General features: G+C 39.2%; 1 protein-coding gene across 4 annotated transcripts in view; it reads left to right on the top strand.

Annotated features, from left to right (window-relative positions):
• PPARG (peroxisome proliferator activated receptor gamma) overlaps positions 1-26,903 on the top strand; it is a 174,074-nt gene that overhangs the window by 31,523 nt on the left and 115,648 nt on the right. For 3 of the 4 annotated variants that reach the window (XM_027863923.1, XM_027863921.1, XM_027863922.1), the window contains 2 exons: positions 4,641-4,715; positions 15,611-15,677. In XM_027863923.1, the coding sequence (XP_027719724.1) occupies positions 15,644-15,677 (34 nt within the window). In that variant the 5' untranslated portion in view covers positions 4,641-4,715; positions 15,611-15,643. The remainder of the gene's footprint in view (positions 1-4,640; positions 4,716-15,610; positions 15,678-26,903) is intronic. The other variant, XM_027863924.1, reaches the window with a different exon arrangement.

Below are 26,903 nucleotides of genomic sequence, written 5' to 3' on the forward strand. Positions count from 1 at the left end.
TTCTCTCTTTTTCTGACATCTTTTCTTCCTCTGAACTTCTTTCTGTGGCCCTGTCAATGTATATTAAGATATAATCCTCAGCTTTTGCTCTGTACTCTCTCTGCCCCAATGAGCTGATTCATTTATAAGCTCTAATACTTTCATGTTGATGACCCTCAAATCTTTATCTTTGATCTTGGTTTGGAAATCAGCTGGTCAGTCTATCAACAAGCATTTATGAAGGCCTACTATATGCTGAGCACTGTGCTAGGTACTGGAGATATAAACAGTCCCTGCTATCAAAAATTTGGGATGACAGCATAAATATATATAGATGTATACACAATAAATACAAGCCAATTTGGTGGAAAGGGTGCTAGCAGCTGGGGAAAATGCCTAGTCCCAACTTCTCCTTTTACAGACAAGGAAACGGAGGCCCAAGAAGGCTAAATATCTTGTTCAGGATCACACAGGCAATTAGTAATAAGAACCTGGACTAGAACCCAGGTCTCCTGTTTCTCAATCCATCTTCTTTCCACTTCATCATACTGCTCCTCTTCCAACCCATGTCTGGTCTTATAGCTCCAGCTGCCTAATGGACATTTCTGCATCCATCACCTCAAGTTCAACTTGTACAAAATTGAACACATCATCTTTCTGTCAAACTGGCTTCCCTCTCTGACTTCTCTTTTTCCATAAATAACACCACCTTCTCCCAGTCAGCCAGGCTCAGAAAATCTCAGAGTCATCTCTGAAACTTCCCCCATATCTCAGTCACCAAATTCCATCAGTCCTTCCTTAAAATCTCTCTTAAATCCCCTCCTTTCTTTTCTAGCTTCACTGCTGCTGCTCTAGTCTAAGCCCCCATTGCCTCATGTTTGTATGCTTGTCTTCCTGTAATCATCTATCCTTGAGTTTCTTCCCACCACCACCACCACTACCACCACCACACACACACACCTAATCCATCCCATACACCACCACCAGACTGATTTTCCTAAAACATGATTTTATCATGCTTCTTTGCTCAAGAAACTAGTGGCTCCCCAGTATTACCCATAGAACAAAGGACATGCCCTTCAGACTGGCACTGAAGGCTTTCTGCAATTTGCTTCCATCCAACCTTCCTTTCTTTCCTCATTGTCAACATGTTGTTCCAGTAAGATCTGTCCTCATTGTCCTAGAATCCATCTTGCTCATTCCTGCAACTGACCTTTTGCATATGTTCTTCTCTGTGTCTACCTATTCAAAGTCTGCTCCTTCTTCTAGGACTGTCTTGGGTCCAAACTCTTTCCCAAAGCCTTCTTGACCACTCTATCTTACAATAATATATCTTTACCTCATCATAATTACCTGCAATTATTATTGTGGTGCTCAATCAACTATGTGTGTGTATGTGTGTGTATACATGAATGTATATGTGTATGTACATACATGAATCTGTATGTGTATATACATATATACATATCATATACACGTGTATACATATACATGTACGTGTGTGTATGTGTAGATACATAAATGTAGATACATACGTATGTATACGTGTGTGTATGTGTAGATACATAAATGAGTCTATACATACACATTTGTATGGGTACGTGTATATATGCATACATGCACATATATACCTCTATGTATATACATACATGTAGGGGGATTGAGAGAGAGAGAGAGAGAGAGAAAGTTAGAATTCTCACCTTGGAGATTCAGTTGCAGATGATGTTGTACTGATCTCAGAACCTTGTTGTTATTGTCGTTCAGTTGTGTCTGACTCTTCATGACCCCATTTGGCGTTTTCTTGGCAAAGATTCTCCAGCTCATTTTACAGATGAGGAAACTGAGGCAAACAAGGTTAAGTGACTTACCCAGGGTCACATAGCTAGCAAGTGTCTGAGGCTAGATTTGAACTCATGAAGTTGAGTCTTCCTGACTCCAGGCCAAGTGTCCTATCCGTCGCATCGCCACCTAGCTGCCTCCTCTTTTAGTTTAATTTTTCCATTTAAGAATTGAGGCTTGAAGAGTTTGGCTGGTAAGTCAGAATCACAGCCATTTCATGTTGGAGCTGGGACTATAGCCCTGGGTCTCCTCAAGCTCATTACTCCATGCTACTTTTGCCTCATTCAGTATTGAATACATTAACAACTTTAGTTTCTTGCCATCCCTGACAATCCAAGATCCTTAGTCCTTTGTATCTCACTACAGGAGGGAGTAGGAATACTTGAATTTTGTTTTGTTTTTGGTGAGGCAATTGGAGTTAAGTGACTTGGCTAGAGTCACACAGCTAGTGAGTGTTATGTGTCTGAGGTTGGATCTGACCTCACGTCCCCCTGATTCCAGGGCTGGTGCTCTAATCACTGCGTCACTTAGCTGCCCCAGGAATACTTGAATTTTAAAGACAGATTTAGTTGGCTGTTTTCCTAAATTTCAGATCTCAGATGTTACTTTCCCATCCCTGTGCTATAAGGAATTTAGATGTCCCATTAGTAAACCATGTGTGCTACAAGGATGAGTGACATTAATGTAAACACATAGTAGGAGTGCACACTGCTATCTCCTAGGGTCATGGGATCATAGATTTGGAACTGAAAGAGATCTCTGATACAACTAAGTGCAACCCCCTTGTTTGACAGACAAAGTACAGATGAGGTCTAGAAGTGACTTTTCCAAGGTCACGTAGGTAACAGAGTCAAGGCTTGAACCCAGGTCTTCTGATACTGAACCAGGCTGCCTCCTTGTGGACTAACAACTTTGGAAACAAGAAAAAACACCTCTAAAACCACCAAGAAGTTAAAGGCAGTCCATGAAGGACCGCCAACTTTAAAACTCTAAACTCAATTCTAAAAATAAATGCTTTCTTGTAATTAAAGCAGGGATACTGTTATTATTAATAACAGTACTCAACACCAACACAGCTTTTCATCTTCAAAGCCCAAATATTCATAGTATATGCCATACCCCGAAGGGTACTAGATAATAACTATGCAAGGAAAACTTGAAAAGTTCATTGGGACTGTGTAGTCCTTTTCCAGATTGGGACATGAAGGAATGTTTCAACCCTGAGGTCTTCTGCTTCCATAGGATACACTGGGGCAGTCTAGCAGGAAGGGAAGCATGAAACTGTAGGTATTGGCATCAGAGGGAAGAAAGCTCAGAGTTTATTTTGGGGCCAGAATGTGCAAAATGTTCTTCTTTGCCTAGCTGCTGGGACTGCTAGGCTGAAGCTGATATGATTCCTGGCACCGGCATTATTTTGTCTTCCCAGAGAGGACAACTTCTGTGAGATTCCTTTGTCCTCTTCATAAGATTCTGAGTGGGTAGGTCCCAAGACCGTCCTCGACTCACTTAGGAAAAGTGACTATCCCCGTTTTTCTTTTGCTGTTGTTATCTACTGAAAGTAGAATGTGTCTTCACTGCCTTCCCAAATTCTTTGTAGTTGTACCCTCAGCTACTAAGCAACAGCTATCTTCTACTTCTAACCAGTGACAAAGCCCCCAAGATGTTGTTGCATTTCTCAAGTAACCTTTATTTTGAGGTGGTGAGTACTTCCTAGAGCTGAGAGTAGACAGGGTGATGGAGATGGAGTCCAAAGACCTGGGTTCAGATCCTGGTTTTTCCACTTACTACCTACTTAAGGCAGGTGACAATGTCTCTGGGCTTCAGGTCCCTCAGGAGTAAAATGAAGTTGGAATCATTGGACTAGACGGTCTGTAAGGTCCCATGTTGTTTTTGTTCAGCCATTTCAGTTGTGTCCAACTCTTTGTGACCCCATTTGGCGTATTCTTGGCAAAAATACTGGAATGGTTTGCCATTTCCTTCTCTGGCTCATTTTACAGGTGAGGAAACTGAGGCAAACAGGGCTAAATGACTTGCCTCACATCACACAGGTAGTGAGTATCTGAGGCCAGGTTTGAATTCAGGAAGATGAGCCTTCCTGACTTCAACACTCTGTGCTCTATGGTGCCACCTCACGCCCAGAAGGTCCTTTCACGCTCTAGATGTATCATCCTATGACAATAAATCTATAGGCAACTCTGTGAAGCAGATGTCATTATTAGCTTCATGTAAACTGGAGAAGTGGCTAGAACAGAGAACTAACCTTACAGGCAGAAAACTCCGGATTCCAGTCTCTCCTCTGGCACATAATGGCCAGAACAAGTCATTTAACCTCTCATTTCCCCACTCTCCTCCCCACTAGACAACTCTCTGAGACTATTAGATGCTGAACAGGGAAAGGGGGTTTCCTCACCAGGAATTCCCTAACCCAATGAAATCACAGATTGAATTTTAAAAAGTGAATAATAAATGAATGCTAAAAATTATCTTTACGTGTAACTGGAAAAAAACTACTCTTTTAAAAAACAACAAAAAAGTTTAAGTGAATAATACCTCACTGGAGAGAAGTAGGTGGGACCTATCACAAAATCAGTGAAAAGTTTGAAAGCCAGTGGGGGAAACCAGGAGGTGCCTAAAGCAGGAATTATTTTAGTGGGCTGCCCTGGCCCTCTATCATGTTCCATTATTCTCATGGGCTCAAAACCACATCGGTTTAGGGCAAGGGAAAAGTTGTTTTTTCAGAGGGAGGCTGTCTAGGTTCTCCCCAAAGACTTTGTTTGTGGTCATATATTAAAATCAAGTTGTTTGTTTTTTTCCTTTTTCAGATCTGAAGGAGGCAAAGTTGAAAGCACATTTATATACAACTAGAAGACAGTTTTCTAGTTTGATTCAACTTTAAGGTAGGTGAAAATTAATTCAGATATTGAACCCATATTTAAATGTGGCTCCTTAAAGAACAAGCTATTTCTTCTCAATGCATTGTAGAATTCCTTGGAAAACTTTATTTTGACTATCATAGTAGTTTCCATGATATCATTTTACCATCCCATTAAAGGAGTGAAGAATAGCACATTTTTCCTAAGACAAAACAAAGATAGGAAAGAGACCTAGGGATGGTGAAATACATAAAATCTTAGAAACAAATCTCTAATCAGTTTTCCAAATTACTCTTATTTTTCTGTGGCTAGTAATATATTAAATCAAGTTTCTAAGCCTTTCATAAGAAGGCAATGTGGTATAATGGATAGAGTAGTTTTAAAGTCAGGAAGACCTGACTCTGACCCAGGTCATGTGACCATGGACAAGTCATTGAACCTGTCAGTGGCCTTGCACAACCATGTAAGACTCTTAATAGATGAGTTGTCAGTCTACCTCTGTGAAGGTTTCCACCCTCTGAGGTTCCTACCTCAGTGAAATCACACATGCAGACCAAAAAACCCCCACAGTTTTATAATTAAATTGAAGATGCTAAACCTGATCCTTCCTTGTCTGTTATAGGATTAAAATCTTTTAAGCATATAGGCATTCCCTCCTTTCCTCTTCATGCTTAGCTCCAAAAAGAATAATTACTCATCCATTGCCAATAGCCCACTTGTTCAAATAACTACCCTCCCAGGGTTGGATTTATGACTGGGTGTGGTAGTCAGTCATACAAATGATGAGATGTAAAGGATGCCAGGCAATGTCTCCTGTCCCCAAATTTGGTCTCCAAGTACCTGTCAGTGTCTGAAATTCTACCATTTGAAATTTTTTTCCACCTTTTTTGGTCTATAAATGTTTCTTTCTCTGAGTCCTCTAAAAATTTCACTGGGGGACCTGACCATTTAAACTGCCTTTGGGAGGTATGAGTTGGGAGCAAGTTAAAAGCAAAGGCTATAGGAAATGGAACCCGGTATAGACACCTGGCAGGACAATAGGGTGAGTGGCAATGGGAGGAGAGAAGGATCTAGAAATGGGAGGCGGAAACCCTAAGAGGACAGATTTTGCCAACTTCAGTGTTGCTCAGGGTCTAGTATTACAGTAATGGTGCCCTGTTTTATGGATCTGCTCTCATTCTAAACGAGGAAATAGATGTTCTTAGTCGGCTTCCATCAACCTACGGTCATAGCTCCAGAGTTAGAAAAGACCTCAGAGGATGTCAAATCCACCCCTTTAGTTTTACTGATGAAGAAACAGCCCAAGCTCACACAGGCTCCCCTTCTTCCCCACTTTGTGTTATGCTAATGCAGCCCCTAGCATCAGTGTGGGATCGGGGAGTTGGGTAGATCGGTCAAGAGACAGACGATGTCAAGGGTGATTTTAGGTTCTGGGGGAGGAAATCAAAAGAGCATTGACTTTGGAATCAGAGCACCTAGGTTCAAATGCCAGCTCTGCAATTTGCTGCCTGGGTGGCCTTAGATAAATCACTTAAGTTGTCTGGGCCTCAGTTTCCTCATCTGTAAAATGAGAGTTTTAGACTAGTTGACCTCCAAAGTCCCGTTGCCATCATTGTTTGTGTAGTCATTTTTCAGTCATGTCTGACTCTTTGTGACCCCTTTTGGGGTTTTCTTGGCAAAGATCCTGGAGTGGTTTGCCATTTCCTTCTCATTTTACAGATGAGGAAACTGAGGCAAACAGGGTTAAGTAACTCACTGAGGGTCACACAGCTAGTAACTGTCTGAGGCCAGATTTGAACCCAGGAAGATGAGTCTTCCTAACTCTAGGCCTCACACTCTATCCACTGCATCACTTAGTTGTCCACAAAGTTCCTTCTTTGAACTCTAAATCAATAATCCTGTATTCCTAAATTGTTGATATGTTTCTGTGGATTTGAGAAGATCACATTTGCTTTCAAAGGAGCAGGCATGGCTCTTGACTAATATATAGTATTTTATAATATAAGTGAAATTATTGGGATCCCTGGGTGGGTAAGTGGGTGGGGAGTACACGCAAACGATCACTACTTTTCCTTGTAGCTCAGTGCCAAGTCAATGGTTGCCATCTGCAAGCCATGTATCAATACCTACAGCTGGGTCATACTGCCAAATCCCCTAAGTCTTTTCTTGGAACTTTGGGGTAACTCTTGGAATCCCTGTAGGCCCACATGGCAGGGCTTTGCCTCTGGGGAGGTCTAGCAGTTCCTAAAAATCGTTAGGTATACAAGTGCATGCTCTTAGGGAGCATGAAAAACCCACGAGACTCATTGAGAATGTAAAAGCTCTGTGAGAGGAAGGATCATTTCACCCTCTGTATTTGTATCCCTACAACCTGTTTAATAAATACCTGCCGCTTGATTAATTAAATTCAGTATATCTTGAGGAAGCCAGGTAGTACTTTTCTAAGTCATTAATTAGCACAACAAACAGAAGTCACAACGACTGAGAGGGGAATTGTCCAAAGTCATCATGGAATTGCTCGCATCAGCAATATTTGCTTGATTTTCAGCAGCTTAATGTATTACAGAGTGGATGTGTCCCATAGAAGGACAGAGTTGGAAGTTGAGTCTAGTTTATTCTTTAGTCTTCTTAACTCACCTCCCCTGGTTGCCCTCCCCCTACTCCTTTCTAATTCAACCACCACTTAAATCAGTAACTCCCCATCCCCTCAGAAGATTTCTCCTATGATAAAGACCACACTTGCTATACCCTCCTTTTGGCTACTGTATCATACAGTTTTCAGTGGGCACCAATCAGTCAACAAACATCTATGAAATGTTTTCTGTGTGACAGGCACTGCGTTAAGTGTTGGAGATACAAACAGGTTAAAAAAAAAATGAACCTTTCCTCCAAGGAGCTCATATTCAAATGGGGGAGATAATATGCAAATAATTATGTAAATAGAAGATAAATACAATGTAAATAGGAGGTGATATCAGAGAGAAGGCTCTGGAGGTAGGGGGCAGAGATGAGGCTTGCAGAAAGTGGGGAATCAGGGAAAACTGTAGTTTGAGGTAAGGAGAGAGAGCATTCTAGGCATGGAATGTTGTGTTGGGTGTGCTAAGCAGCAAGTAGAGCAGGGTAGCTGGATCACAGAGTTTGTGGAGGGGAGTGAAGTATGGAAGAAGACTAGTCATCAGGAGCCAGGTTGTGAAGGGTTTTAAATGAGAGATGAGCTCCAAAAGATCAACTTAGAACTGGGAGAACCCTGGGATCTTTTGCAATCCCTTCAGTTTTGTTTTCAGAGTTCTACACTTCATTGAGCCAGGTAGAATGTAAGCAGAAGACTTGTATCTGAACAGTAGCACTGGATTCAGCAAGGGGAGATCTGCAAAGAGGAACCAGTTGAAATTTAGGAGTATCTGTGCCCCTAAGGAAATTATAGTATTAATTCAATTAAAAAACATTTATTGAACACTTCTGAGGTGTAAGATGCTATATGAGAGGCATGGATAGGGATACGAAAATGAAAACCTAGCCCTTGTTTACAATGTAATTATTTTAGGAGGGGTAAGGCCCTCCTCTCTCCTGTTCCCCAAAAAGGCCAAGACAAGCATAGAAATAACCAGTAAAACAAAGCAGAATGAAATAAGTGTCACTAGAAGAACATTTGCTAAATACAATGGAGGTTCAGAAGAGGAGACCACATTTGGTTAGACGCCATTTAAGCTGAACCTGAAAGGATGCATGTCCCTAAGTAGAGATACAAGGGTAAGGGCATAGGCAGAGGGAAAAGCATGAGCATAGCAGAAAAGAGTGGGAACAATAAATAATATCATTTGACTAGATCGTAGAGTGCTTGTAGGTCAAAGAGGCTGGAAAGACAGGTTCAGGCTGTATTGTTGAGGACTTGAATCTTACAGAGTTTAGACTTTTTCTTTTTTCAGTAAGCGGTGGGGAGCCATTGAAGGTTTTGGAGCACTATACTAGGAAGTGGGTTTTAGGAAATTTTATTTGGAAAACAGTGTATTGGTTGGATTGGAAAGTAAAGAAAGTGGGGTTGGGAAGTCTAGTTAAGAGAATTCTGTGCTGTCAGCTAGCTAGAAGCTTTAATTAAGGTAGGGACAATAGGAACAGAAAGGAAGAGAGGGCTATGAGGCATTATAGAGGTAGAATCACTGAAACTGGATAAATCCACAAGAATGGGCATGGAGTGGGGTGGTTTGCTGAGCAGAGGGGCAGGGACAAGGGAAGAGAATGAATTAAAGGTCACCAAGTTTTCAAGTTTTGGCAACTGAGGGAATTGGTGGTACCATTAACAAAAATGGAGAGGTCCAGTGGAAGTCACTAAGCTTGTAAGAGAAGAAGAGTTATGAGTTGTATCTATTGAATTTGAAGTCCTGGTGGGACAGAATATATTTCACTTCAAAAATTCAGAAGGTTTATTTTTGCAAATATTGAGACCATTTACAAAAAATAGCAGCTTTTCAGATCTGGAAGACAAAACCAGAGGCCTGAATTTGACAGGTCTCTGTCTCTCTATATACATTTATATGTGTGTACATTCACACACACACACATATATATATATATATATATACATACACATATATACAGAGAGAGAGAGAGAGAGAGAGACGGAGATTGAGACTTTTTTGTGGGTTGGTTTTTTTTTTTTTTTCAAAGACATCTTAGATTTTTAGAAGAAGCCTCTAAAATCTCAGGGCTGTTACTGAATTCAGAATCCCCACTAGTGGTACACACTTTTCCATGAAACAGGATGTACCAGAAATCCTGAGAGACAGCTTTCCTTTATCCCCTGGGAGTCCCTCCAGAGCTCCTTTGGCAGGATGCCCCTCCCTGATCAGCCACAAACTTTTGGGGCAGTTTTTCCACCCAGCTCCCTTCTGGACATTCCCCACCAACTGTCCACCATTAGGAATTGCTCCTGCACCATAAATTTTGTAAGTCTGAAACTCGGTACACAGGAAACTCTGGAGCCCAGGCAGCTGGGAGAGTTGCCTGTGAGGTTAATTTATAACTAAGACAAATGAATCTATAAAAAGAAGGAAGGCTCTATGAGAAATATGTTAACTGATGGCAAGGGGTGGGGGAAGGGGCTTAGATAAATGGTATCTGAACTTGTTTGGTCCCAATGATTTTATGGCTAAGGAATTCAATTATAGGTGTGCTGGGTGCAGCAAATCACAATTCTGTAAATTACTAATGGGACACAAAGATCTTTATCATTTTCTGTATGTATCCACATGCAAAGTTCAGTCCTGCCCTCTGTAAATAAACTGTGATGCCTACTCTATCCTGCCATGCCTCTGGCTCCAGGGGTTGGAACATAGATAATGTACACTTTTGAAACCTTAGGGTATGATATTGGGCATATTTATAAATGAGATTAGCAAATAGGTCAGATTTCTTTTCAGGATTGGAACCATTAATTTGTTTCATTTTGCATTATTAGACCTCATGGCATTTAAAAATGACTTCATATATATTGGTTAGCAAATGCATTTTTTTTTAATCACCAGGAATTAGAAATGCTTTTAAGTAACCGAATCTCGAAGTTGGAAATTACCCCAGAGGCCATTTAGTTCAACTAGTACCTGTACAGAAATACTTGGATGTGGCATTCTTTAGAAGGGTGGGGGGAGACTCACCTAATAGCTTAGGTATGGGCTGACTTTTTATTTGACCAAGGGTGGCTGATTAACCTCGAGGTAATTATAGACTATTTCCTAAAGGGTTTTGTACTAAATGTTTGGTAAGGTCCCTTACAGTTCTCAATCTATACTAAATTTAAGTCAAATTTAAAGATTTCAAAGGTCCCATCTTCTGTAAGAAAACTTTCTAGCACCTTCCCTCTGACATTGTCTCCCAATTTCTCCTGCCCATATCTTGTTTGTACGTAGTTGTTTGCATGTTGTCTCCTGATTGGACTGTGACTCTTTAAGGGAGAAGGGAGGACTTTTGTTTGCTTTGTTTCATTGCTTGTTTTGCCTTTCTTTTTGTATAATGCCTAGTACATCTTAGGCACTTAATAAGTGTTTGTTGACTTGACTTTGCTTGTTGACCTGAGCTTTCATTTCTTTGCTAGTTCCTAAAAGGCATAAATCAGGACCTTCTTCCGATTTGTCATTAGTAAGCAATTGCTACTGAACAGATTATTTTACCAAGTGGAGTAAAAATCAATAATTTTTAAAAATGTTATTATTTAAGTCACAGAATCATGGATTTAGGGCTGAAAGAGATCTTAGAAGTCATCTAGTCTGACCCTACCTCCCCTTGTTTTACAGATGAAGAAAGTGAGGCCTAAAGAAGTTGTCAGATTTTTATAATTTAAGTTTAAATTTTTGGGGGAAGGGAGAGAGGAATTCATATAAAGATCTTTTTAATTTAAAATGTTAAAGCTGAAAGCTGTCATTGTGAAATAGGAATTGTAGATTCTTGTTATGTATTATCTAAAATGATATGTTCACATTCTCTTTTTTGATAAGTCTTTATGAATAGGTCATAATAGGCCATCCCATCTTTACTTATTTTCTTCTTACCAATATTCGCAACACTTGGTACAAGGTCCGGTCATTAATTATGAACGTAAGTGCCGAATCTTTGGTGATATGATATGATGATATGATATATGAGAATTTAGCAATCATTTATCCATAAAAACAGCTATAATAAATTTCAGGATTAAAGGTGACTCATTCAAAAATACATAAGCTTACCAATAGAATTTATTAAAAAATCAGAAGCCACTTAAGTTTATAGATTCTTCAAACTATCAAAAGGATAATCTTTTAACAGTAGTAGCTTCTACAGATATAGAAAGATTTTTTTTTAATCATTTGGACTACTTCAATTTAATTTGAAAAATCATTTGGGAATCAAAAAGGCTGAGAAGTTGATTTTTCTTTTCTTCCAGTTTTTGGATAAATATTAAAAAAAAGGTGAAGGTTGAGTAAGCTATGAAACATAGTTTTTAAATTTCTACATTGTTGCCTAGTCTGAATAGTTGATTTCATTTTTTTAACAGAAGTAAAATTCACCTTTTCAGGCTATTAATTAAAATTGTTAAAGATTTTAAAGTTAAATGTTTATTTTGTTAAGATAATTATACATTTATTATTGGAAAAAACTATTGATACTATAAGCTTATTGTTTAGTTAAATAAAATCATTTAAATGTCATTTGTTTGGGGTAATAGCAATTTTGTTTAGTATAAAGTGGCAAGGATTACCCTTGAATAGCACCTATTCATTTTTCGATGGTTCACCTTCCAAGGACTAAAGAAATGCTTTTCATCAGCTTTGATAATACTTGAGTTATCCAGTTTTTTTGTAGTTGCCAAATTAATCTGAAAAAAAATTTAAGTATATCATTACTTGGCGATATATACTCTGTATCTTCTAAGAATGAAATCTTGATCTCTTTCTGAGTTATGAAGAATGTGAATGAAATATCATAGCTTGCCTTTCTCAATGAGTGGAGGTGGGGCAGGCAGGAGGGAGAGAATTTGGAACTCAAATTTAAAAAAAAAAATGAAGGTTAGAATGAGAATGAAGATTTAACTAAATCATAAAAATGTATTTTTCAAGAGAAAATTATTATACTGTGGCTTCTTGATCTGATTAGTAAATTAGCAAATTAAGCCTAGTATTATCAATTCAATCAAGATCTAAATCAAATCCAAATGGGAATAGGTCATTTTCTTTCTAGTGAGCAAGTATTTATTAAGCACTTATTCCATCCTAGGCCTAGAAGTACCAAAAAAAAAAAAAAAGGTCTCCACCCTGTGAACTGTGTTTAAGTCAATTTAGAAAATAGATTCCTAAGTTTGGTTATTTGCAATGCAATTCCACGTCTGCCATTAATCACCACCACCAAGACCATCTTCATCAATTTCATCAGAAGCCAACCTAAAAAGCAAAGTAGTCACCACTAGACTGGCATTGGGGAAGTGCAGTCAGATAACTTTGTCCTTTTTTTCTCAAGTGAAATGAGGTTTTTCCCTTCATCACATCTACCAGGCACCCATTGCTCTGTCATAGCAGGGGATCCATTTTTATACTCCTGAATTTATTGTAAACAGATAAGCCAGAAACACGGTACGGGACTTTATTTTTCTTGTGCTCAGGGACCACGTCTTCACTTTTCCTGCACAAACCAAAGACTTGTCTTCTCCTTTTCTCAAGGGCCATTAATAACCTTGAAGCCCTTTGATTTACTGTGTTCTTCCGATGACCTTAAAGGTAACAAAACTGTTGTCCCTTTAGTGTTATTTTTGGTGTTTTCATACAACACTCATCTTTTTCCTTCAATCCAGGTCCTGAGGTCCAAAAGAATTTAAATTGTTAAAAGTTTGCAATTTTCAACCTTTTTTTATTCCCAATAGAACACACATAGGAAATATGGTGACGTAAATAACTTCATTAATCTTTGAAAGTCACAAGACTTGGTTGTTGTGACAAGAAACAATTAGGAGTAAATTTCAGGGAAATACCATAATGCTGTTGCTTTTGTTTTCTTTTGTTAACAAGCCACATGACTTTCCTTTCAAACCCAAGGAATACAGAGTATGGACTTCTTTCAAGATCATCATGTCATCTGCATCATAGGAATACACACTTTCCTAACCTAGTTTGTTCCCTCTAATTTGTGATTGCTATTTTCCTTATCTTCGAAGGAAGTACAGCAACTCCCACTGGGGAAATACCATGTTAACTTGATCCTAAAATAAATCTAAGGGAAAGGTCACATCCTAATAACTTGTGCAAATCTAAATTCCCATGGAGATTGAAAATGATTTTGTATGAGTAGGGCATTAACAATGCACTGTTGAACTTCTTCCAGAGAGTGTTTTAGAATCTGAGAGCACTTTGTGTACAAGTGTAAGCACCAAAATATAGATCCAACAGGCAAGACTAAATGTTTTTAGTGTTCTTTTGCTATAAATATTCAGAAAAAAAATGAACTTGAATAATAAACCACAACTTAAGGGAAAAAAAGCACCACCTTTCACTGGAAATTTAAGACATATTACTAAGCAGTTATTACATTTACCACGTGCTAATATTGAAAATGCCTGTGGGACTCTTCCTGCAATCACAAAAATGCCTTAGTAAACAGTCTTTTATGAAAGTCAACTCTTAATCATATGTGGATGTTGTGACCACCAGTAGCTTTTTAAAGGCTGACAGGATTGAAGGCACATGGGGGACTTTGGTGATTAGAAGCCTCAAGTTTCCCTAGAGGGTGGTCCCTTCCACTCCCAATGCTCCAGAGGATGTAGAATGCTCTCTGTGTCTCTCAGACCTGTATTATCTGTCTTAGGCTTTTGGGGAAGAGGTGGTCTCCCCCAGGTCTGTTTCTGCAACTTTTTAAAGGTTAATCCAAGGCAGGAGCTCATATCTATATAAGCCATAACTCATATCTCCAAATGCCTCCATCAGGTAACCCTAATGTGGGGGTCAGTGGGACAACTCCCTCAAAGAAACATGAAAATCTAAAATGTGGTATCCTTGCACAAGTTTATACCTGGGCTGGAGGGACATCTGCCAGTTCTGCGAGCCCCAGTTTTTTCATCAGTTCCATGGGGTCAATAACTGCCTTGCCTATTTATAGCCTTGTTGTGGGAATAAAATGGGATAATGCACATACAGGGCTTTGAGAAGGTTAAGAAGTATACAAACAGAAGGGACTACAAGTCCAGTGGGCCTTCGTTCCCTCCAATTTCACCAAAATGATCTCCTGTCTCCAGCTTCCTTTCCCCTCCAAACCATCTGCATGATGCTGTCAGATTCAACTCTCTAATGCACAGCTCTGATCACCAGTTCCAAAAAACTTCAGTGCTGAACAAGTAATAACTACTTATATCTAAAGTTTACAAATTATAAAACGTAATAACATCTGACATTTCTGTAGCATTTTGGGGGTTTACAAAATCCATGACATGAATTATCTCATTTGGTTCTCGTGGTCCCGTATGGCAGCTCGCACATGCATTATTAACCCTGTTTCACATATTGGACCAGGGTCCTCCAATCCAACCACCTCATTTTACAGGTAAAGAAACTGAGGCACGAGAAAGATAAATAGCTGGTCCTAGATCACACGGGTTACTCATACCAGAGGCAGGATTTGGACCCAGGTCCTTAGTCACCAAAACTGTTTCCCTTCCACTGTCCTCCTGACTCCAGGACTGATGCTTTATCCATTGTGTCACCTGGCTGCCCTAATATCAAAGCCAATCTTTCTTCCCATCTCCCTTAAATTAATCAAAATTAGAGAGTTTCCCCTGGGATAACAGTATTATTTTCTGAAAATAGCTGCCTCTAAGTGATGGTCAACAAGAGTAATACACAATAAATGTTGAATTATTCTCACATCTGTGAATATATCATACCCTTCTAGGAAAAGTAAACTTCTTGAGGTCAGAGACTGTATCTCTAGCATAGTGTCTGACACATTTTTTTTTTTTGTTTTGGTTTGGACCTGGGATCTTATTAGCATAACAAACTCCCTCTAAAAAGTGAAAGGGCCACTGTATTCTGCAGTCCATAAACTCTGTACAATTGCTTGAGGCACTGAGAAGTTAGGTGACTTATCCAGGGTCATCCAGCCAGTATAAGTCACAGATGGGACTTAAACCCAAGACATCATGACTTGAAGGTCTGGCTCTCTAGCCACACCCTATTCCAGAACATAGGAGATATTTACTAAATGCCTGTTGACTGACTGCTTTGGTGATTATCTTCATTTTTCGAATAGAGAAACCCAGAGGAGAGAGAGATGTCTAGCTCCCTTTCCGGTAAAAGCTGTGGTTCTGATCTCTATCACCGGGCTCCCTCTCTGCTCCAATAATTGTCTTCCTTTCAGCCCTTGTTTTAAAAGCATAGAATCTTAATGTAAGTTGTTTCATTTTTTAGATGCAGAGACACTCCGTTTTATAGGCAAGATGGATGGCTTCCGTGAACGCAGCTAACCTTGTCTGTGGTATGCTGTTGAGTACCAACATGTGTATCTTTCAGATGCTTGTTCTGGATTATTAGTTCCTTGAGGGTGGAGACCTAGTCTTTTTTCCCCTTACAGTACTTTGCATAGCACTTTGTACCAGCTTTGTGCTCAGTGAATATTTGTTGTTGTTTTTCATTTGAATTTTGCTCTAGGGCAGTGTGGCTCCTCATTCTCAAGCCTCTACCCTCAGGCCACCAAGGGAAGCCTGGAGTGCTGTGTTTGATTTTTTTTTTTTTACATGCTACTGCACATTTCCTTGACAATGATCATTTGATTCAATTCAATTCAACAAGCATGGGTTTGCACACTTAAAGAGTGTGTAAACCTTGCTGCTTGGGTGCCCTGACTGATGGGTCCCAACCTGCAGTCTGTTTGTACCAGGGACCATTTGTTGAATTGTTGAGAGTTCTCCATATCCAACAATTTCAACTTCAGCTACTCCGCTAATGTCACTTCATATAGGAAATAGATATGGAAGCTGCTTTTTGCTTTTTAACAATTATTCAAGCGATACCTTCATAGAATTTCCAGGCTACCTGGTTGTGGTTGTTGTTCAGTCATTTTCAGTTGTGTCTAATGCTTTGTGATTCCAATTGGGGTTTTCTTGGCAAAGAAACTGGAGTGGTTTGCCATTTCCTTCTCCAGCCCATTTTACGGATGAGGAAACTGAGTGAGCTACCTGGTACCTTTAGTCCATGTTTACATGAGAAGCAAAATCCAACTCCTTTTACTTGTAGGTTGAATGAGATTCATCATTTATCCCCCCATCCCTTCATTTCATGTTGCCATAGGGTCATAGTTATTTTTTTAAATTTAGTTTTTTGTTACATTTTAAGTTCTGAAGGGGTCATAGATTTTAAACTGGAAAGGATCTAAAAAGTCATCTTTCTATTACAGATGACAGATTGAAACCAAGGGAAATAGGATGGAAAAGGTTGACACGTAAGACATACGTACTGCATCTAACTATAGATATAGAGAAAGGGTTATCTGAGTACCAAGAAATTGTGCAATGTAATGCATTAAATTTGCACATATAATATGCATTCTAGAATTGTAGAGTGAGAAGAAACCATAGAAATTATTTTTTACAACCCCCTCACATTTACAAATAATCAGAGGGAACAGAAACCAGAGAAATTAAATGACTGCCCAAAGTCACATGACTACTGAGTGGCAAAACCAAGACTAAAAGCGAGGTGCCCTGCTGATTCCTTACCTAATGCTCTTGTCATTACACCATTCCACCTCATACATCAAAATGCAAAATAACAGAGCAATTTATATTAGGACTACATCCCCTTTAAGAATGACTCATCTGCCGCCAGTGAAATGGCTAATAGTAGGATAGGATAAAGTAAAATATTAACTCCTACCTCAAGTGGCAATTTGTTAAGCCATTAGATTTTTCCCCCAATAACTATATAAATAATAATCCAGAAAAATCTACATTTTTACCCATAATACCTGAGGGCTCAAAGAGTAAACAGTTCCATTGAGAAAGAAAAGGGGAGGTTGTCTAAAGAACTCATCAACCTACTTAGATTTTTCAAAGATATATAAGGAAGACGGAAGCATGGGTGGTAATGTAACATAGCTTAGTTTTGCAAAAGCAGTATCAGTAGTGCTAACATGCAGAATGGGATGAGGTTGATGAGAAAAACTAAGGGGCAAACAGATTGGAAGAAAGAAGAGGAGCAAAGAAGAAATTGACTTACTGCTTAGTAAATGGGGTGAGGAAGGGCTGGTTACTGATGCTTGAGAGGAGACAAAGTTCCACTTAATTTGCTTCTCTCCTCTCTGCCAATGATCTTCATTTTGGAAATGACAGAACAAAAATGACTAATAGAAAATGCATACCCAAGCTAAATGAGGAGATTGTGAAAGAACAGCCAGCTGGCCTTGATACATTCAAATACCTGGCCTATCTTCGGGTACCAAAAGAACTACATCCTCAGTTGTTGAAAGAATTATCATGTGCAATTGCTGAGCCCCTATTAGAAATGTTTGAAACATGATGAAAAATAGGAGAGTTACTGCAGGAATGGGAAACGACAGTTGTTACCTTGACTTTTAAAAGGGAGAAGAGAATAGAGTCTGTAAATGCTACGCCAGTGAGTTTGACTTTGATACCTGGCAAAATTCTCGAATATGTTATTAAAGGGATTGTAGGGAATATTCAGAAAAGAAAGCTATGATCACCAAAGGACCAGCACGGTGTCCTCAAGAATTGGCTGTCAGACTAACCTCATTTCCTTTTTCAACATGGTTACTAGACTGGAGTTCAGGGGGATGCCACACATAAATTACCCTAGATTTTTAGCAAAGCATTTCACCAAGTCTTTTGTGCTGCTATTGTTGGAGAGATATGGGCTAGATCATAATTCAGATAGGTAGATTCAGAATTGGTTGAATGATAGCACCCAAAAAGCCAACTTAAAAAGAAGTCTCCAATGAAGTGCCCAACGGATCTGTGCTTAGCCTTTGACCATTGACCACTTTTTCAGTGACTTATAGATGGTATGCTTACGAAATCTGCAGGTAACACAAAACTGGGAAGGCTGGCTAAGACATTGGGTGGCAGAGTGAGAATCAAAAGATCTTGACATGCTAGAATGTGGGGCAGAATATAACAAGAGCAACTGAAAAGGAAGCATGTAAATTCTTATGCTTGGATTACAAAAATTAACCATACAAGTACAAGATAATCAATAGAAAATCACCCAGAAAACAGCAGTTACAATGAAAAAGGACCTCAAGTCCATACTGTGTAGGGATGGTGTGAAGAAAAATGGATGTGTTTAGCCTAGAGAAGACTTAGAGGGATGGGTTGGTTGTTTTCAAGCATTTAAAGGGTTGTCTTATGGAAGATGTATGTGACTGACTGACTGATTGACCTGTTCCCTTTGACCCCAAAGAGTAAAACTAGAAGCAATGACTAGAAGTTACAAAAAGGCAAATTTAGGCTCGACATAAGAACAGAATTTTTAAAACATTAACACAATCCAAACCGTAGAATGGGCTGCATGGGAAGTAGTGAGTTCCTAAGGGAGGGCTTAAAGCAAAGAATGTATGACCACTTGTCAGATATGTTGTGGAGGGCATTCATTTTCAAGTAGAGTTAGATTAACTGACTGTTGAGTCCCTTCACACTCTGAAGTTGGAACACCCGGATGGATGAGGAGACTGAAACAAAGGGGTTCAGTCACTTACTTGGCCAAGGATTCACTAGGTAGCAAGCAAGAGGACTAGGATTTGAACCCAGGTCCTGGAACTCCAAATGCATTGTGATTTCCACTGTGCTGCACTAGAATCCAGGCTACAGTTGGAAGGGAAGAAAGACCAACCTAAAGACAGAAAGGGAGTGAGAGGAGATCAGAACAAAGACAAATAGGTTGAGATGGATCTAGGAGGAGATCATCAAATACCAAATGGATAGCTGGGAAGACACACTAAAAATCTACTGGATTAAAAAACAACAACAACAACGTGATTTGATTTGTTGTGTTTCCAAATAATGAAATAGAGGCAGCACAGTATAATAAAAATGGCGCTGGTCAGGAAGGGGATGGCCGGCTTTCACTTTGTGATCTTAATAAATCATAACCATACATTTGTTCCCTCATCTGTAAAATTAGGGGGTGGAACTTGATGATAAAAATAGTATTAATATCTCACATTTATATCATGCTTTAAGGTTGTCCAACAGCTTTGTTGAAGTTCTTGCCTGGATTACAAAAATCCTATGATTTTTTGAGGTTGGCATTGATCTCAAGGTATGTTCCAGTCTTGACATCTCAACAAACATAAGGCAGCTAGAGCATCAAAGGAACTTAAGGCCTAACTAATAAATTAATCTCTAAAATTATGTTATTTCTAAAACTCAAGTCACTTATTCACATGTGAGTAAATTTTTCCATACTACACAAGGAAATGAACTTTATTTAAAACAAGGATTCTTATCATTTTTGTATCCTAGACCCCTTTGGCAATCTGGTGAAGTCTGTAGACCCTTTCTCAGAATAATGTTTTTAAATGCATAAAATAAAATACAGAGGGTTACAAAGGAAACCAAAGACTAATGAAAATTAAGGTGTCATTTTTCCCATCTAATTTCATAGACACCCCCTCTTGAAATTTATCCCTTGATAAATAAATTTATACCCCTTGGATTTAAATATATTTATTTAAAATTTTATTTTTCCCCAATTACACATAAAAAATAATTTTTAACATTTTTAAAAAATTTTGAGCTTCAGATTCGCTCCCTCCTTTTTCCCCTCCCCCCTCATTGAGAAGGCAAACACACCTGATAATGGTTCACCCCTTGATTTAAAAAGATAAACTTGAATATTTGAAAATGACACCAAAAAATGTGCCCCACTTACCAGGAGCTGGAAGAGCATGATAACAGGTTATTAATAGATAATATTGGTCCCTGGTACCCGCAAGTGAACAACAGGTTTGGGACCAATTTATTTATTTCCTAGTACCAGATTTAATTTATAACCTATATATACTATATACACATACATACATATAACATATATATATATATTACTTCTTTTTAGCTCTTGATAGGAAAAAACAATGTTTCCTATTCCTGAGGATATGGTTCTGACTGAGACAGGAACAACATTTATAATCTAAAAAAAAGATAAAATTTGGATTCAGCCCAGATTCTGTACCCCCAAAGCCAAAATTCCCCTTTTACTTCCCAGTGAAAAGAGGCCCTTTTCCTTTGCTGTCAGCCTCACTCTTTTCCATCTGTCTGTCACCCATCATCTCTTCTTCAGTTCTCTTTATGGCGATGCAAACTTAGTTTCATTTTGTTCAACTAGGCACTACTTTATTTTTGAACTTACTTATTTGGGGTCACCATAATAAATAACTTTGCTTCATTTCATTGCTTCATTGGCATTTTGGGAAAGGATAACTAAAGCCTGGAAATTAGCTAAAATTCTCATGAGAGCTTTTGAGAATTTTTTTAAATAGACATTTGGTTTTATAGAACTTTAAAATAAATCTTTCTTCCAGTTTTCCATCTTGTTCCATTTTAATTCTATCAAGTATTTTTCCTTTGTGAAAAGAAAATTTTGGATTATGGAAAAATGGGTGTAGAAACAGCAACAAAGAGAGCTATTTCTGAACAAATTTTGTGACACCAAATTGCTTCATTGCAAAAAAAGCCACAGAAAGTCATCCCAAATTTAGTAATCTGGCCCGGCTGAAACACATGATGTGAGCTGTCCGTAGGCTCATTGGGAAGGTTACCAAGAGTCACCCTAAGAAGTTTTGCTTCCTCATTGGGCTCATGCTTACCCAGGAGATAGCCGGAGATATAAAAAGTCTGAAATGTGATAATATAATTTATTGCATTCTTAGAAGTATTTTGCCCATGAGTCCTGGGGAAAAGAGGAAATTTGGCTTAATTTACAATATTTACCAAATTACTAATTTCTAAGTACCCCCCAAAGCCATTTTCCAGACCATCCCATTGGTAAGCCTGTGACAGTTTCATTCTTCATGTGATAGAAAAGGCATTGCCAAACCCAAACCAACTCAGACCCAGCTGGTTTATATTTTTTTAAACAAAACAGAGTAGAAATAAGACTGGAAAATTTTTGGTCCAAACTCATGTCTTGGGCTTTAGGGCACTTTCCAGGAAATTATCAGTTTCAGTTAGTGCTTGGTAGAATCTTCCCAGTCTCTGGATCTTATTGATAAAGGGTTGGGGTCAGAGGTCTTACATTGTGGCATTAGCAGATTTTATCTTTGGTGACCCAGCAACAGAGAGACATCCCTGGCCCCTTTCTGATACCCTTCCCTTACTGGTCCACTCCCCTAAAGATGGAGTTGTTCAGCCTTTTTTTCTTTTTTTATTCTCAGGTAGATATTTGGGATTATGTGGGGGTAGCTAAGACAGCTCACTGGTGGGGCAAACCAGAGCCCACTGATGACTACATATGCTCACTGGGCCCTTAACTGAAATCTAAAATTTAGGTCATGAGCTTAAAATTGCCAACCAACTGAAAAGAGCCAGCTTTTCTCTCCGGGGTTTCAAGAGAGCAAACTGTATCACATGTCTGTGTCATCTGCCATCTGGGAAAATGTGGACGTAAAGATCACCAAAGAGAATTACGATCTTCCCCGCCCCCCCATACATTCACCTTCACATTCTTGGTTTTCTATAGCTACACGATCACAGTCAGAAAACCATGGTAAGTTCATTGTGCCATGGAGGCTTGGCTGGGGAAGGCTGAATAATCATGTCACTTAAAATCTATTAGCGATGTAGTGTGAAAGGAGTGTGCTGTGAAGAAGAAGGAAAGTGAAGTATAGAGCCAAATCTGGTTCTTCCTCTTCTTTGGTTTGCCGTGTTGGGGTGTTTCATTTGAGCTGTTGTTCTATTCACACATTGCTAATCTGTGTCACCACTTATATCACAAATGCCTACATTCAGGGAGTTTTAACTCAGCTGAAAAATCAGGCCTCTGAGTTGAGTCTTGGCAAATGAGGACTAAGGCAGGGAACAGGTATTTCATTTATTTATTTAGATTAGGATTTTTTTTTTGAGTGAGTGTCTTTGGGCATCTAGTTTAGAAGACCAGTCAACAGGGCCTGGAAAACATATTGGATGTGAGTTACAGTAAATGTCACCTTGCTCCAGGTCAGAGATTTGATGCCAGGAATCTTGAAACTGAAGTCACTGTCTCCTGCTTATTTGGCAAATTATTGAAAGGGAATGAGGATCCCTGGCTTAAATAGGCTGGAGGTCTCAGCAGAGAAACCATCCCCACAGCTTGCTTGAGTTGGAAAGCTGGTTGGCAGTATCAAGAGAGGGCAAGAACTCAGGGGTGCTCAAAGGTTGAAACACCACTCTTCTGTCACAGAGATAGGTGGGTGACATTTGCTCCGCAGAACAACCCAGGTATATTCGGAGGAAAACAATAAACTTTAAAATATGCATAATATAGGGAGAAGAACACCGAACTGGGTTGTCTGAGGCTTTGGTTCTAGGTCCAGCAATACCACCAACTGGCATAGCTTTGCTGGGTGATCTTAGGCAAGCTTCTGTGAAATGAGGGTATTAGACTTACATAATCTTCAAGACTGTTTGTAACTCTGTGATTCTGTGACAGCCCATGTGATGAAGGCAGTTTTATGAAGTCATGATGTTTTCCAGCCATGCTTATAATTATAAATATTATTTTAATATAATAATATTATATTATAATTGTTGTGTGTAATAATATAAATAATAAACATTTATACATATGTATATATATATGGCAGACAGGATTGAGTACATTGGGAATGGGGAGGAGATTGAAACTACCAGCAAAAAATGAGCCTTTTAGATGTATGTAATTTTCAGTACCTCTTGGGAATCCTTTTCTCCTATGAATAGCATAGCACCATATATGAAGCAGACATTCAAAAAACATTTTGAATTAAATTGAAACAGTTGAAATTAGTTTATTATTATTATGAGTTTCTGCTTTAGTCAAGAGCACAGGTAGGTGGCAGTTTCATCCAAAGGAGAGCTTAGCATGCCCATGCAGGAACTTATTGCACCTATAAAGCCATCCATGGTTCAGAACCAGTCAATGGAACCAATAGGTAGATGCTCCAGTATTCCTAATTCTCAGGGTCCATCATTGTAGAACAAAATTTAATGCGTTTCAGTAAAGGCAAGTTTTGATTTTTCTCTTCAGTCATTAGCATGATTGCAACATTGACGTGGAGCCAATAAACAGGGACAGCAGCTCAGAGCTGGAAAGCACCTCAGAAGGCAGCTAGGCCAGCCCCTGCTTGAGGAATAATCTCCTGTACATCCTCTCCAATGAGGCTTCCTCCCATCTCTGCCTGCAGATCTCTAGGGATAGAGAACTTACTACTTCCTAAGGTAGCCTAACGCATATCAATGCAGCATGCATTTAGTGAGTCCCTGCTATATGCCAGCTGGTTCGAGGCACCATCCTGGGCACTTGAAGGTGATAGAAAGATAAAAAGTGCCCACTGTCTTTGTCCTCAAAAAGCTGCCATTCCTACCTGGGGGGAAGTCACATGTATGCAGCAGGTGAAGTATGCATGATATATCTAGAGAATAAATACAAATTGATGGGGGGAACACTGAAAACTGGCAGGGAGGGGTCGAGGAAATTAAGAAATGCCTCCTTGTAGGGGAGGGCACCTGAACTGTCTTTGAGGGAAGCTAAAGGTAGGTAGAGGTGAGGACAAAGAGTGAGAACTAGTTGTTAGGAAAGTTTTCCTTATTTCCATCCTAAACTTGCCTCTTTGTAACTTCTAACCCATTGTCAGGAAATTAAAATAGGAACTTAAAATATTAAATTGAATGTTACTGCAACTGTGTCTGATGCTGAGGCTAGTCACAAAAATAGAAAGTCAGAAAATTAGTTTTAAAAATAAAAACAAGATCTTTGAAATATCTGGTGTTAATTTCTATTAAAAATGCATTAGCAAGCTGCTTATCTGTATTTTTTCTTGTTTCTCTCCACTTACACACATTCTCTCTCTCTCCCTGTCCCTTTCTCTTTCCCTCTCCCTGTCTCTCTCTCTCTCTCTCTCTCTCTCACACACACACACACACACACACACACCCCAATGTGCAGTAAAAGTCAATTTCATTTGAGTACAATAAAGTGTATCAAACACCCTTGTATTCAGAGCCCTAGAGACAGATTCACAGACTGACTCACTCAAAGTGACTTTCATCCTTTTGCCAAAATTGATACCTGAGAATATATCAATTTTTTTTTTTTACTGGAAGCTTTCCCTTCATGGATTCCATGATTCTGTATAATTTTCCTTCCTTCCTTTCAACTATCTACATTAAATAACACCCTATGTTGCATAAATGATCCCTAGGAAATGATTTATATAAAGAGGAACTATGCCCACTTTTTTTCCTTTGGTTTGTTGTTGGTTTTTTGGGGTTTTTTTTGTGAGGCAATTGGGGTTACGTGACTTGCCCAGAGTCACACAGCTAGTAAGTGTGTCAAGTGTTTGGTCTGAGGCCGGATTTGAACTCAGGTCCTCCTGACTTCAGGGCCGGTGCTCTATCCACTGCGCCACCTAGCTGCCCCCCCATTTTCTTAAAACAATAAATTTTTAGAGCCTCAGAGCAGGAGTTCCTAATCTGGGGTCCATGAACTTGTTTTTAAACTATTTTGTAAATTTCATTTCAACATAATTGGTTTCCTTTGTGATTCTATCTTATCCCATTTAAAAACATGATTCCAAGTAGGTTGGGGCCATAGTTTTCACCAGGCTGCCAGAGGGGTCCATGATACAAAAAAGTTGAAATTCCTGCCTTCAAGATTCATTCATTGAACTGATTCACATTTATCAATTTCCTGCAATATGCAGTCGACCTGATTATGTGCATTGGGTCATGTCCCTCACTTAACAGATGATCAAATTAAGGTCCAGAAAGATGTATTCATTTGTGTAATATTGCACAGCAAAGCTGGGGAAAGAACCCAGTTCTCCTGACCCCCTGCCCAGTATACTTTCTGCTATTAGTGAAATTTGCTGAAATAAATACCAAACTACCATGGAACCCTAATAGCTTTGAAAAGTTTTAAATTTCTATCATAGGGACTCCTCCATAATGTGATAAGTTAGTCATATTAAATATTTTATTTTTTTATTGTAATGAAAATGTACTATTATACATAATAATTTTCTGATCCAAGATTTTTGCCCATTAGTTTTCAATTTCTTCCAAGGAATGAATGCTTTTAGGCTGATCTGTGATTTTTGACTTTGTTCTTAGTTCCTAGAATATCTTTTAACTTAGAGGAACAGGTAACTTCTCATCAAGACACATGATTCCCTTCCTCACCTCTCTGTCTTCCTGTGCAGGTCATTACAATTGGCTCTGGATTGAACTAAAGCAATAGTGAATCCGCACAATGTAGTTTTAATAGTGAGTGTGTATATTATTTATAACTGGCTAAAGAATTGGACTAATGACTCCACAGTGGGGGTTAGGACTCCCTTAGGTGCCACATTTTGACCAAGGGGTGTTTGATTGGGAGGGTGAGAAAATGGGTAGCATTCCACCCTCACCTCTATGGCCAATTGTGTGGCTTATTTCCAATATTACCATGCTTATTCTTTTCTTCAACACCCCCAGATTCTGCCCCATCAAGCTTCCACTCCCTCCCTCCCATTCTGAATGCAGAGTCAACCTCTCGGGGCAATTATAACTTAACTGCTACCCAATGCATCCCCCAGCATAGATTTTGAATGCCCCCAACATCACTTCATGGCAGCCTCTGTGCTCAGGGGCAGTGACCAGTGAGTAAGAGATCTACCCCCCTACTTTACATTTTGGGTAGACAGGGGAAGTCACACAGAATGAGCAGGCATGAATAGATTGTCATCTGCATCACAAATCTCCTTACATTATCTTTACCCCAAGAAGCACCCCACCTTCACATTTCTTTGATACTATTGAGGGCACCGACATCTTTCCAGACACCTCAGCTCATAAAACTTCAGTGTCATCTTGCATACCCCACACACCGCACATTTCTAATCCCTTGGCAAATCTTGTCAGCTGTGCCTCCACAACTCTCACCTCCCTTCCCTTTTCTACTCCCCCAGTCATCCCCCGAGTATGGACTTTCATCACCTCTTGCCTGGATGATTGCAATAGCCTCCTCGCTGATTTCTGGGCCTCAGGTGTTGTCCCTTTCTGCTCCATCCTCCAAACAGCTACCAAAGTGATTCTCCTAAAGGGCAATTTCGTCTATGTTACTCCTCTACTCGCTAAATTCCAGTGACTTACTATTTACTCTAGCATCAAGTATTATTTGATCTTTTTGTCCTTTTAAATTTCTATTTTGAGTGTGTTTATAGTATACATGATTATTAGTAGCATTTTGTTGTTACTGTTGCTGTTCAGTTGTGTCCTATTCTTTGTGACACCACTTGGGCTTTTCTTGGCAAAGATACTGGAATGGTTTGCCATTTTCTTCTCCAGCTCATTTTAAAGATGAGGAAACTGAGACAAACAGTAATGCAGCTAGTGAGTGTCTGAGGCCAGATTTGAACCCATGAGGATGAGACTTCTTGACTCTAGGCCCAGCACTCTATCTACTGTGCCCCCTAGCTGTCTGTACCTTAGTACCTATATATAATATAATGATATAATATAATATAACATAATTA

The sequence above is a fragment of the Vombatus ursinus genome, unplaced genomic scaffold, assembly GCF_900497805.2.
Source record: "Vombatus ursinus unplaced genomic scaffold, bare-nosed wombat genome assembly UNPS02014773.1, whole genome shotgun sequence".
Classification (NCBI taxonomy): domain Eukaryota; kingdom Metazoa; phylum Chordata; class Mammalia; order Diprotodontia; family Vombatidae; genus Vombatus; species Vombatus ursinus.